At 52.0% G+C, this 13,483-nt stretch overlaps 1 protein-coding gene across 5 annotated transcripts in view; it reads left to right on the top strand.

The window, feature by feature from the left end:
* Window positions 1-7,095: 7,095 nt before the first annotated feature.
* Window positions 7,096-13,483, top strand: part of SPATA20 (spermatogenesis associated 20) — a 31,977-nt gene continuing 25,589 nt past the window's right edge. Inside the window, exons 1-8 of one of the 5 annotated variants that reach the window (XM_037914209.2) lie at window positions 7,096-7,321; window positions 9,921-10,058; window positions 10,545-10,609; window positions 11,457-11,611; window positions 11,770-11,913; window positions 12,384-12,585; window positions 12,684-12,814; window positions 12,984-13,088. In XM_037914209.2, the coding sequence (XP_037770137.1) occupies window positions 7,239-7,321; window positions 9,921-10,058; window positions 10,545-10,609; window positions 11,457-11,611; window positions 11,770-11,913; window positions 12,384-12,585; window positions 12,684-12,814; window positions 12,984-13,088 (1,023 nt within the window). In that variant the 5' untranslated portion in view covers window positions 7,096-7,238. Of the gene's footprint in view, window positions 7,322-7,359; window positions 8,745-8,812; window positions 8,959-9,920; window positions 10,059-10,544; window positions 10,610-11,456; window positions 11,612-11,769; window positions 11,914-12,383; window positions 12,586-12,683; window positions 12,815-12,983; window positions 13,089-13,483 lie in introns of those variants that run through there. The other 4 variants (XM_037914211.2, XM_037914210.2, XM_043528377.1 and 1 more) reach the window with 4 other exon arrangements.

Raw genomic sequence — 13,483 nt, 5'->3', positions numbered from 1 at the left:
CTGCCTTTACATTGAGCCAGAGGGGCCACCATGTGTGGCCTGGGAGCAGGCCCAGACTGGGCTCCCCCATCTCAAAGGCAGTGATAGCGCGCTAGAGGGGCAAAAGCGACTGGGTAGCATGAGTGGATGTTTAATGTCGTCTAGATGGAAAGCACAATATTCCTCCCGAGAAAAAATCAGATCCCACTTGTGTGTGTGAGATTTCATGGGGTCCCCAGGCCTGAGTCACCTTGTCTCCCCCTGCCTCCAGCCAGAGGGAGTCTGGCCTGTGGTGGCTGGTGTCCACTCCCTAAGCCTGTCAGCCCCTCAAACCACTCTCCTACGGGTTATGCCAGCCCTGATTTCGCCTTGCAGGTTAACAATCCCTGCAGCCCAGTCCCTGAGTCCCTTTGAAGCGTTCCCCTGTGATAGCTGGTCCCTGGCACTGGCTACTCACAAAAATCCCACATCCTCTGCCCCCAAAGAGCAGTGTGTCTCAGTGCGCCAGTTTTATCTTAACACCCGTCCGCCCTCCCCCGCCAGCACACAGCACTTGTAATAAAACAAAAGAAGGTTTATCTGAGAAAGGATAGCGATTCTCCTAGAAACAAGTTGCAGGGATGAAAACAAAAGGTTACAATGCAAAACAAAATCATCAAACGCAAACTAGGATCTACACTTACTCACAGTTACCTTTCCTAGCTAATAAAGTAGGTTTTCCCCTCAAAGTTCCCCCTGTTGCAGGGTTGGCTGGCTGGCTTCACGGGAACCAGTATCCAATTTTTCATGAGCACGTCCCCCGCTCCCCAAGATGTCTGCTCAGTGAATGGATCCAGAGGCCTTTCCCCACCCTGTGTTATACTGAAACATTCTTTTGTCTTTATCCAGAGCCAAGGTGATTCCCCCATCTGTTGTAATGTTCCTTTTTTACCTCCAAGCGATTTTGATTGTTTGCGGTTGTCTCTGACAGTTTTTCATTGAATGTCTTGGGGTGGAACAAGGCTAGACAATTGAGCCTGGTATTACATCAGTGGCTAACCAAGGCAGGGTGACAACTCCCTCCTGCTTGAATGGGCTACCACTGAGACGCATTATCCCCTGGTGATTAACTTTTACTCCAAGTCCATACAGCAGACGTTCAATATAGTTACCTAATAGGGTTGCCAACTTTCTAATTGCACGAAACCATACACCCTTGCCCTGCCCCACCCCACCCCTTCTCCAAGGCCGTGCCCCCACTGACTCCATCCCCCATCCCTCCATCACTCGCTCTTCCCCACCCTCATTCAGTTTCACTGGGCTGCGGGAGGGGATGAGGGCTCCAGCTGGGGGTGCGGGCTCTGGGGTGGAGCCAGGGACAAGGGGTTTGAAGTGCAGGAGGGGGCTGGGGTCGGGAGTTGGGGTGCGGGAGGAGGTACAGGGTGCGGGCTCCGGGAGGAAGTTAGGTTGCGGGAGGGGCTCAGAGCTGGAGCAGGGAGTTGGGGTGCAGGATGGGTTTCCAACCTGGGGCAGGGAGTTGGGAGGAGTGGTGTGTGGGAGGAGGTTTGGGGTTTGGGGTTTGGGCTTCAGCCAGGCGGCGCTTACCTCAGGTGGCTCCCAGTTGGCATCGCAGCGGGGCTAAGGCAGGCTCCGCACACTGCGCTAGCCCGCAGGCACCGCCCCCGCAGATCCCATTGGCCATGGATCCTGGCCAATGGGAGCTGCAGAGCTGATGCTCGGAGCGGGGACAGCACGTGGAGCCTCCCTGGCTGCCCCTGTGCTTAGGGGCTGCAGGGACATGCGTGCCACTTCCGGGACCTGTGCGGAGCCAGGGTAGGCAGGGAGCCTGCCTTAGCACCGCTGCACCGCTGACCGGACTTTTAACGGCCTGATCAGTGGTGCTGACCAGAGCCGCCAGGGTCCCTTTCCGACTGGGCGTTCTGGTAAAAAACTGGACACCTGGCAACCCTATTACATTATTCCTTAAATATCACCCATACACGTCTCACAATTACTATAACTCTTGACGAGTTACAAGCTTTCTCCCCAAATGAATTACAGTAAAATGGGAAACTCCTTTGTCATGTAACAGGGGGTCCACTTCTGGCCACCACCCCAGACTCTGTACACTGTTCTGGCAACATACAGGGGCTGCAGGGCTGCTATGATACTGTAGGGTCAATGTAAGTGGCCCTATGCTGCCCCCTTTACAGGTAGCTCCCAGTGCAGAGGCCATGCCTGGGGACAGGTCAGTAGCATCCTGCTCAATGGGGGAATCTGGGCTTCAGCACAGCTCAGTGTTGGCTGCCAGAAGTTAGAGCACCCCCAGGACTGCTCTAGTTTATACCGGAAACTGCAGACACCCTAAGCATAGATGGTTTAAACCCACCTTTGACCCCCTCCTCCCAAAGTTTCACTTTCTGGGCTGTCTCTCGGAGCACAGACTGCTGCACAGGCTCCTTACAGACCGGACAGGGCCACCTCCACCATGTTTGCAAAGATCCCTCGCTGTTCTCAGCCACCACAAAATTCCAGAGCCTTTTCAGTGTAACTTAGAGGATGAACAGGAATAGTATTGGAACAAGTCCACTGATCCATCTGTGCCATTCTCTTGGCTTTGACCATGCCCAGTGGCAAAGGCTACAGAGGGAGGCAGCACCCCCACCCCAGCTACAATGGCATGGGGGAATTTTTGCCTGACTCCAACTGGTGATCACCTTCCAACCCAACACGCGGGGGCTGAAATGGGGTTGAAGTGTGAAGGGTTCTTCTAGGGCAGAGTTGAACCAACATGGACCCTGACCTCCCTTCTTACCCAAGGCTGGAATGAGCCCCCTATGGCAGGGGGGCAGAGCATAGCAAGCGGTGGTGGACTGCTAATTCTGAATGAACACAGAGCCTGAAGACTCCTCTCTTAAGGGGTCAGGATGGAGGGGCAATGGGGAAAGCTGACATGGCTTCAGAGAAAAGATGCCAGTGGAACAAGGTGTTATAGCTGTTACTAAAAGATCATCAAGCCAAGACGTAAAGCAAAAAATAAAATAAAAAAAAATAAAAGAAAGAAAACATTTCAAGCCATCCGCTGGGGAAGAAGCGAATGTCATATATTCCAGCTCTCGAAGGGGCCTGCCTTTGCAGTCCTGAAATCTGCACTGCACGTGGATCTTTTTTGCTGCAAAAGCTTTTCCTGTGTTACATAACACCCCTCCATCTCCACCCCCTCCAAAAGGCACAGCAGGAACAAAATAGAAACAATCTGCCTGGGTTTAGCAGGTAATCAATTTAGTCAGGCTCCCTGTGCTCCGGGCACTGCAGCTACATTGTACCCGTCAGACTCCAAGTGTTTGGAAATTCAAATCAGCTCACCAAGGCGCTGACGCCGGGGTTTGGGGGAATGATCACTCATCTGGCAATTACCAAGCAGCGCTGCTTGTTTCATACCTTCATGACAACAATTATTTAAGACCAGCTTCTCTTCACATCCTGCAGCAAACAAACATGGAGTCGCGGGGCCGGGGCTGGCGGGGGGGAGCCAATCCATTGCAGCACTGAATCAACCCCCCTTAGCAAAAATGTGCTTTGCCTCCCACAGTGTCATTAATAAACGCCAGTAAAAGGACAGCATTGTGCTTTGTCAGGCCTCTTTTTTCTCCTCACTGCTGCACAAATAGGAAATCGATGCTCAAGAGCTAACAGGAGGCAGGAGGAGGTTAATGTGGCCCAGTCCTTCTCCGCTTTGGTGTGAGCTGGGCTGGGGGGGAGTGCAGGTTACCCTGTGGCACTTGAAAGCAGATCAATGCCGAGTAGTTAATTGAATAATAAGGCAGCTGCAGAAGGAGCCTGGAGTGGAGCAACCTCCTTGGCTCAGAAAAGCTGATGCCGGGCAGGGAAAAAAGGCACAACAAACCCTTCAAGCCTTGTTTTCTTTCTAGGCGTGATGGCAAGCGAGTGCTGGGCCTCCAACCGACATGGGACTGCAGACAAGGAGGAACCCAGCCACGCAGAGCTGGTGTGGGATGTGATGTAGGTTGGCAGATGCTCTATACTGCTGCACTCTACTTTCTGGCAGATTGTCCTCTCTCATGTACTGGATGAATTTTATTAATGTATCCTCATTGTTTCTCTGGGTGAAACACCAAATTATTGTAGCTGAAGAGTAAGTGCAAACAGTTGGGAGCTGTTCTGCATGTGCTTAATTCATGTTGTGGTCCATTATAAGCATCCAGAGGAGGTAAATACATCTCTCGGGCCATACTGTGAACTCATAGACAAGAACATAGTTCTCCACTGCTTTCCCAAAAGACCTTGGATTCCAGGGAATCCGGATCTGGATACCAAACCTAAGAGGGATTGGGTCCGTAATAGACTGTTCATTGTTCAGGACCATGAAGGACTCATAAATAATAATACTTAATATTTATTGAGTGGTTTTCATCCATAGATCTCAAAGCACTGTACAAAGGTGGGTCTCCATCATGAACCCCATTTTATAAATGAATCAGAGAACTTAAGGGCCACATGTTTAAAGCTATTTAGGCACCTAAAGAGGCAGATAGGTACCTTATGGGATTTTCACTGATATCAAGTTATCAACACTCAAGTTACTTCTGTCGAGTTAGCCGAACTTGAGTGAAAGCAGCCATGCTACGATGGGGGATGGATCACTTGATGATTACCTGTTCTGTTCATTCCCTCTGAAGCAACTGGCATTGGCCACTGTAGGAAGACAGGATACTGGGCTAGATGGACCTTTGGTCTGACCCAGTATGGCCATTCTTATGAATTAACACTTGTTCTTTTGAATTAACACTATGTCCCTGCTGGCGCTGCACTCACTCATGTGAGTCATTAAGCCTTCTGGGGTCATATCCCCCAGTTCTTTGCCCTGCAGAAAGGGGAGCCACTCTGTCGATTCTTTCCCAGTGAACTGTGGGAGAAGTCATCTGTCCTTTCTGCGTACGGGGGAGAATGGTGGGAAGGCATTGGAGGACTAGTGGCACTTTAATGGAGCTAGTCAGCAACCACACTAGAATGGTTGTGTTAGCAGTTGACACATTGTGCTGGCTCCAGCTTTAGCCTATACACCCGATGGGCCCAGCCAACTTAACTGAAATACAGTGGTACCACTGCCCCAAGGACTTTTGTGTGTGGAAGTGATTCAAGTTAGTGGGCAACACTTGAGTTATAATAGGAGTTAACTTTGTAACGAAGACAAGCCTGTGAGGGCTGCCCTATACCTCCAGTTGTGCTGGCCTAGTCATGTTACTAGCACGACTGTGCATGGGTGAGGGATTTGTGTGTGGCTGGGAGTCAAGTTACCAGGAGCAATCAGGCTACACCATGGGGTGGTGACGCTGGAGTAGAACCCAGGCTACGGTGCTTTTGAAAATCCCCACCTCAGTTCTCTAAAGCTAGAATCTGCTGCTCCGCCAACGAAGGAAACAGCAAAGGCAGAAGGGCTCACACGAGAGAGCTATTAGAGTTAGCTGCCCACAGGAAATTACATAGACAATGCTCAAATAAATTGGTTAGTTTCGAAGGTGCCACAAGTACTCCTTTTCTTTTTGCAAATACAGACTAACACGGCTGCTACTCTTAACAGGCTACTCTGTTCCCTCAGTCAAAATGTACAGTGTGGGTGAACATAAACTGGTAGGTTCTGAATATTCACTCTGAAAGGAAACATCCCACGACATTGGAGCCCCAGGACAAATGTATCCCTGGTGTTTAGCTCCATTGAGTTAATGGTTGTTCCATCTGAGTCCGACTACACGGGCGTTACACATGGGTGAAATTGGCCTCTGTTGCTTATGGTGGGTGATAAAACCACTTAGCCTTCCGCAGAAGGTTTCAGTCACTGGAACGCCACAGATCAAGAACAGGCTATTTTGAAGTGATCTGGCACAGACAGATCCTGATGATTTCAGAGTGACTAAGGAGGAGCAGGGGGATTCTCCTACAGTCATTCTGACACGTCGGCCTGCCCTGATCAAGCTGCATTGAAGCATCAGTGGAGTTTTATGCAGCTTGTGCAGGAGTGGGGAAATTGGCTCAGCCCACATATGGGAAGGCAGCCATCTACACTGGGGGAGGGTAGCAGATGGTGGTGGAAGCTCTTTTTGGCCACAACCACAACCACCAGCATAAAGGCACAGAGACACTAGCGACTTGGGGAAGGGTAGAGGAAAAGGGGGAAAAAATCCTATCGGGAATAGCGTGGCCTTTTTTCCCCAGGAAAAAAAGGTGTGAACTTACCTCGTGCTAGCTCACAAGAGTTAACTAATACGAGGTAAAATCCTAGGAAGACAAGGCAGTTGTAGTGTTAACACATTACCAGGGGGTGACAGACCCATGCTTCCCCAGTGTTTACTTTGAGTTGTTAAGGTGTGAAAACTACAGACTGCCTTGTCTTCCCTAGGCTTTCACCTGATGTTAGTTACCTCATGTTAGCTAGCATGTGATTAGGACACACCTTTTCCCCACTCAGGTGGGCAGAGGTGGGGGCTAGAGTAGATGTTCTGGATTATCGCCGACTCTCATGATATTTGGCATTTCTCTGAAAGCCCCAGCTCCTGGAGTCACATGAATCTCAGCATTCATTCTTAAAAAATGGATGTTTCTCTCTCTCTCTCATGGTTGCAGAGAAAAACAGGAAAATGTGACCCTCCCCTTAAAGGTTCAAAGCCCAGGAGGTGAATAAAGAGCCCCCAGTTTTATTATTGTTTTCAGTCTCCTGATTTGGGGAGTCCTGACTCATGCTTTTTGAATACATGGTGTTGACAATACTGGCGGGGACTCTGACTGCGTGTGCAGTGCAGGATGATCACCAGTCCCGTATTTGACGCCTAATGTCCCAGGAGCCCTGTCCTGGGGACTCAGCCCCAGGGTCACTCCCAGAGCCAGGGTCACCCCGGTCCTGGGGACTCAGAGCCAGGGCCACCCCCGTCCTGGGGACTCAGCCCCAGGGTCGCTCCCAGAGCCAGGGTCACCCCATCCTGGGGACTGAGAGCCAGGGACACCCCCGTCCTGGGGACTCAGCCCCAGGGTCACTCCCAGAGCCAGGGACGCCCCGGCCCTGGGGACTCAGCCCCAGGGCGAGCCCCGAGTGCGGGCAGCCGGAAGGCCCTAGCCGCGGCCGGGCTCCTCCTCCCCGGCGCAGCGGGCCTATCCCTCCCCGTGGGCCCGGGGCTGTCCGGCCGCTCCGCGCTCTGGCCGGCCGCTGCCGCCCCCTGCCGGCCTCCCCGCAGCCCGAGCACGGGAGGAGGTCGCTGGCGGCGGCCATGATCTCCGCCCCCCTCCTGCGCCGCGGCTGCTGCCTGCTGTCCCGCCGGGCCGGAGCGAGCCGAACCGCCTGGACTCGCAGGCACCGGGGCAGAGCCCGGAGGGAGCCCGAACGGAGCCGGGCCAGGGATTGGGGCCGGCTCGGGAAGCCGGGGACACGGCTGACATGGTCACAGCCCCGCCGGATCCCCGAGGGGAGCAGCCCTCCCGGGACTGATCCAAAGGGGGGGAGATGGTTCTGTCAGGCCCAGGGGGATTCCCCCCCCCCCACAGGATTGGGGGCGGGAGGCTGCTCGGTCTGACCCAATGGGATCCGCCCCCCTCGGTCTGGCGCTGTTCCAAAGGGGCGTGTGGTTCTCTGACCCAGTGAGATTCCCTGGCTTGTCTTTGGTCCGGCCCCGAAGAAAGGCTGGGGGGAACGTGTGGTTCTGTGTTTTGGTGGGAGCCCCTTGTGTTCTTGCTGCTCCTGACACTTGGGTGGTTCTGTCTGACCCACTCCCTGTCTAGGATACTGATCCAAGAGAGATGTTGTCTGCCCCAATAGGATCCCCTTGTCTGTCATTGGTGCTGATCCATTGGGGGGGCAGTGGTCTCTGTCCCTGGCAGTTCATGATCCCTTTGCTCCCCCTAGTCTGGCCCAGAGAGAGTTTCTGCCACACCCAGGAGTATTGTCCTCCCTGCTGCCATTATTATGAGGCATGATTTGTATTCTGAATCTGGCAGCACCTAGGCGGCCTATTGTGCTAAACACTGTACACGTTAAGTGCATGACAAGAGGCAACTGGGGGATTCAACAAACAGAAAGGGTGGAGGTTGCAATAAGGTTCCCTATCTGTCCTACTGCTGGTCAGGAAAAATCGCCAGCCCCCCTATATCCCTGTTCCCTTTGGCCACCCCTAGGACTGAGGCATTCCGTTCATCGCAGTATGAGAGTAAGTGTTCTCTACAGCTAGATCTGACCCAGTGTTGCACCCGGGAGTTGTCTGTTTGTTCAGCCTGCCACTGATCCTCATTCTGATTGGTAATGGCCAGGGAGAGATCAGCTGCCTCATCTGCCTGTCCCTGAATCTGAGCCCCATTCCTCTCTGTTAGGGTGTTCAATGCCGTGCTGATGCCTGTACATCTGTCTGATGCAGCATTGATTTTTTTGTGGGTTGCGGTCTTTGGAGCTGATCCCAGAGGCTGTGTAACGTCAGGATCGCTCCATACTAATCCCCTGTATTTTTGTCTACTCTACCTGTCTTCTCTTGGCCCAAGCTTTGCAGTTAACCTTCCCCTTCATTCCCTTCTCTTGCTCTTGTCTTTGCTCTGTCTCCCATATCCCCCCCTGGAACCTCCTTCCAGACCTGCTCCACCCTGTCTGCATCCTCTCCTCCTCCTTCATGTCCCATTTTAGGAGTTTACTCCATTCACAAGGCCCACCAGGTCCTTGGTCTCCTCCAAAATGATGGCAAGAGAGTGAGAAAAGATGAGCCCCACAAAAAGTGTGGGACCCAAGAGACAAGGTGACCCCATGCAGAACACTGAATTACTTGTGTATGTTACTTCCTATCCTTTGTTGGCTTCAAGCCTGTTTAGGTTGGGAACTCCGAGGAGAGACCTTGTCTTTGGATCAGTGTGTGGAGCATCTGGCATGTTTTGGAGCTGCGTAAATGTAAAGTCTCTGTTGCTGGTCTCCTTGTGGAGGGAGGCAAGGCTGAGGCTGTGAGGCCTTTTCAGGTCTGTGGGTACAGTTAGGAGGTAAAAGGAGAGATGTTTGCGGGGGAGAGGGGGAGTGGTTCAGCACAGAGGATCCTGAGGGCTGAGTTTCCTTGGGGTGCTAGGAGGTTGTGTGTGGTCCAGGTTGGGGCACTGGCTGGGGACTTGTGAGGCCTGGGTTCAGTTGCCTACGCCCACTGCGTGTGACCTGAGGGTGAGTCACTTTGCCTTTCTGTGCCTTGGTTCCCCAGCTGGAAGAGTGGGGAAGATAAGTGTCCCCTTCCTCGCAGGGGTATTGTGAGGCACTCCCATACTGTGGGACTGGAGTACAGGTACCTGCGGCAGAATGAGGTGGCAGTTCTGAGCTTTATACCGGTGGATGGTCTGTGTTGGCCAGAAAGGGAAGGGTTTTGGAGTGGGCTCAAAGGAGCAGCATACCTATTGGGGGCTGGGGGCTCTAGGGAGAAGAGCCGTGTGCATGCTGTGCAGGTAGCCTTCTGGAGTATGGCTAAGGAGATGGTATTTGGCTGGAGGGAGAGGACACAACCCTCTGGTGCTGCAGCTGTGCACCTGGGACTGTGGGAGCCGCTCTCAGCTGGGCTATGACACAGCTCCCGCATCACAATGGCAGCATTAACACTCCTTCCCCTGCCCACTGGGGGCGTGCTTGAGCTAGCTTTGTGCTGGCGGGGCCTAAGTCACCTCAACCCAGACCCCTGCGGTAACCCAAGAGATTAGTGTCACAGCTCACAACTCCAGCCTTGGGTTTGCAGTGAGGAACCGGCAGCATTCACAGATACAGACTGACCACACTGCTGCCCCCAGCCCACCGGGGATCACGCCGGGCTGTGCGGGTGTGTACAGGGATCTCAAGAAGCCTGGGCCATATGCTGATCCAGTCCTTAGCAGTTCTTGGGACTTTGGTGTCTTACTCGTCTTCGGGGATGAGTGATGCTAACAAACCTTTGTGTTCCTTGTCACAGGACTGTGTTTCTGAGAGGGGGCCCAGCCATGGCCACAGGAGGGAAAAGCAGCCGATCTAGCATCCATCGTTACACCAACCGTCTGATTAACGAGAAGTCTCCCTACCTCCTCCAGCATGCCCACAATCCGGTGGACTGGTGAGAGAGAGAGCCTTCCCCTCTTCCCTTTCATTTTACCAATTGTGAAGCTGGGTAGGGTCCATGGGATCTGGGATGGATGGCAGCACAGCTTAAATCTGTGGTGGGCACCCTTTGGCCCCCGGGCTGCAGGTTGCCCACCATTAGCTTAAATGTACAATCAGAGTTTTCCATTAGGGACATTGATGTGTGTGTGTGGGGTGGGTATCACCCTGATGCTATGGAGTTGTGTGTGTGTGTGTGCGCGTGTGTTACCCTGAGGCTGTGGAGTTCTTCCCTTCATATCCTGTATGCTCAGATTTGTGATAACCTTGTGGGGCAGGAGGTGACTGTGTGCTACAGTCCAGAACCCAGAATAGGACTTGATTATCCACAATGAGCACACTGATTGCCTCCCATCTTATAACTGGTCCTCAGCCAGTGTAAAATATATTCTAAAACCCAGCAGCCCTCATGGCAGAAGCCCCTTTTTTTCTTTTCTCTCAGGTACCCGTGGGGCCAGGAAGCCTTTGATAAATCAAAGAAAGAAAACAAGCTGATATTTCTGTCAGGTAACCCAAGAGCAAATGCACTGAGCTTTCCCATGCGTGGTTATGTAAATTACACCATAGGCCATGCATCTTTGTGTCAAGCTGGTGTGTGAATGGCACTGGAGATCATTTGAGAAGATTGCCTGATAACCTTGTACTTTGTATCAGCATGAGAGGATCAGACAGGTTTAGGGTTTGTCTACACAGAGGTTATTCCAGAATAAGATAGGATGTGAATTTAAATGACTATAGCTATTCCTGAATACCTTTCTGTGTGGATACACTTAATCCAGAATAAGAGTGCTGTTTTCAGGTTTTGCTTAATTCACCTCCAAAGTGGATTAAGCATTATCAATTCTGGTTAATTCCCACATGTAGACTCGCCCTTAAATGAACACTAGTTTAAACTGGGCAAAATCCATGCTCTGAAGCATCCCTAGCCACTGTTTGCCAGAAGCTGGGAATGGGCGACGGGATGGATCACTTGCTGTTTACCTATTTGGTTCATTCCCTCTGAAATACCAGGCATTGGCCGCTGTCGGAAGACAGGATACTGGGCAAGATGGACCTTCGGTCCGACCCAGTATGACCGTTCTTATGTTCTTATCCAATGGGCTTCTTCTTGTTTACAAGAGTCTGTGGGGCAGAATCATAGGGGTTAGAGATGGGAATGACAGGGTGACTTAACCTACATTCCTCCAATGCAGGTTCATTCCCTGAAGTTTACTCTCCAATCCGATTTGTAACTGTCCCATTCAATGGGCATCCCCTTGGGAGAGTATTCCACAGTGAATAGATTTCATTAGTAGGACATTTGTTCCACTATTCAGCTTGGAACCTTTCTTTAATCGACAGTGTTTGTTTTCAGTCGGCTATTCCACCTGCCACTGGTGCCACGTGATGGAGCAGGAGTCCTTCAAGAACAAAGAGATCGGCAAGATTCTGAATGACAACTTTGTGTGCATAAAAGTGGATCGTGAGGAGCGACCAGATGTGGATAAAGTTTACATGACCTTTGTGCAGGTGAGGAGGTGGGTCTGACGTGGGACGATGACAAGAAAGGGGACATGCATGACAAGAGGTGTGGAGAGAACCTCTCCACCATCCCTGAGTTAGATACACACATTATGATACCAAGGGGTGGCCGAGAGATGATCACTTATCCATGGTTTTTCTTGCAGGCCACCAGCAGTGGAGGGGGCTGGCCAATGAGTGTGTGGCTGACTCCTGACCTCAAACCCTTCGTAGGTGGGACGTATTTCCCTCCTGAAGATGGAATTTACCAAGTCGGCTTTCGGACGGTGCTGCTCCGAATTGCTGATCAGGTATACATTTTTGCAGCCTGAGATTTTGTGGTGGGTTTTTGGGTCCTCATCAGAAAAGTACAGCACAGAAACCTGGGACTGGGGAGTGGACTAGCCATCGCCATTAGCACTGATTGTTTGTTTTGGAGGGTTGATGGGGAAAATTGGATTTGGGGTTGGGATAGTGGGGACGTGTGTTTGGGGGACAAATGAACTGGATGTGGGGACAAGAGAGGGGCCAGTTAGTGAGAAAAAACACCCACTGATGGACTGCATATGGAAGAGGTGCAGAGCTCTGGATAGGTTAGAGATTGATTAGAATTGATCTGGGGAGGGGAATCATTGGGTGCTGGACCAAAGAACTGGACTGGGGCCTGAAGACAGAATCTGGATTTGACTAACACAGGGAACCTCATCAAGAGGGGACAAAGGCCATGAGCAGCTGATGGGGAAAGACTGACCTTCCGGCTCTTTCATGGTCTCCCTCCTAGTGGAAGCAGAACAAAAATGCCCTTTTGGAGAATAGCCAGAGGATTATGTCAGCGCTGCTGGCAAGGGCTGAGATCGGCATCAAAGGGGAAGATTCGCCCCCACCTTTTCCAGAGGTGATGGCCAGGTGTTTCCAGCAGCTGTCTGAATCATATGATGAGGAATATGGCGGCTTTTCAGAGTTTCCAAAGTTCCCCACGCCAGGTCAGTCCATTGTCTCCTAACTGAGCCATCGCAGCAGAAGGGAGCAGCCCAGGGCATGGGATTGACCTCAGGTGCTTGGCTTTGTTATTGTGTTGCAGTCAATTTAAATTTCCTGTTCACATACTGGACCCTACACCGGGCATCCCCTGATGGCGCACGGGCCTTGCAGATGGTGCTGCACACTCTCAAGATGATGGCCTATGGTGGGATTCATGATCACATTGCTCAGGTAAGGGGGGCTGGGTGTTTGATGGCCTGGAGTGATGGCTCTTGGAGGCACCTTGCTTGGGTAGCATGAAGTGTTCTCTTTTGGAAAGAAGACCCTGGAGGTATAATCAGACTGCTGACCAGAGACGGTGCTGGGCTCTGGTGCATGTGTACTATTTCTGTCTCTGCAGGGATTCCATCGCTACTCCACCGACCAGAGATGGCATGTTCCTCACTTTGAGAAGATGCTGTATGATCAGGGGCAGCTAGCTGTGGCCTATGCCAGGGCGTTTCAGGTAGGCCCACTGTAACTCTTAGCCCTAGTGTTAACTTAAGGCTCTGAATCAAGGCTCAGAAGAATTGGCCCCTGAGCAGAGGTCTGATCTCAGCAAGAAGCAGCTCATTTCGGACAGTCATGAGCTGTCTGCAGGTTGAGGCTCCACCCCCGTTACACAGAGGCGTGAGAGGGAAGCTATCGAACCTATGAGCCATCAGGCAAAAGCACGGCACAAGTGGGAAGATCTCTCAGCTGAGCATCTGTGGAGATGCCTTCCCATGGGGACAGGGCAGAGCGAGGACACGGACCCCACTGGGAGCTCGGCTCCCCCGTGTTAAGGAAAAGTTAGCACATGTGACTCCATTTTGGTTTGGGGCCCACCATTGTTTAAAAGCCAGCACATCATACACCAGG

Source organism: Chelonia mydas, chromosome 14, assembly GCF_015237465.2.
Source record: "Chelonia mydas isolate rCheMyd1 chromosome 14, rCheMyd1.pri.v2, whole genome shotgun sequence".
NCBI lineage: Eukaryota > Metazoa > Chordata > Testudines > Cheloniidae > Chelonia > Chelonia mydas.
This window is presented reverse-complemented; position numbering and strand designations above follow the sequence as displayed.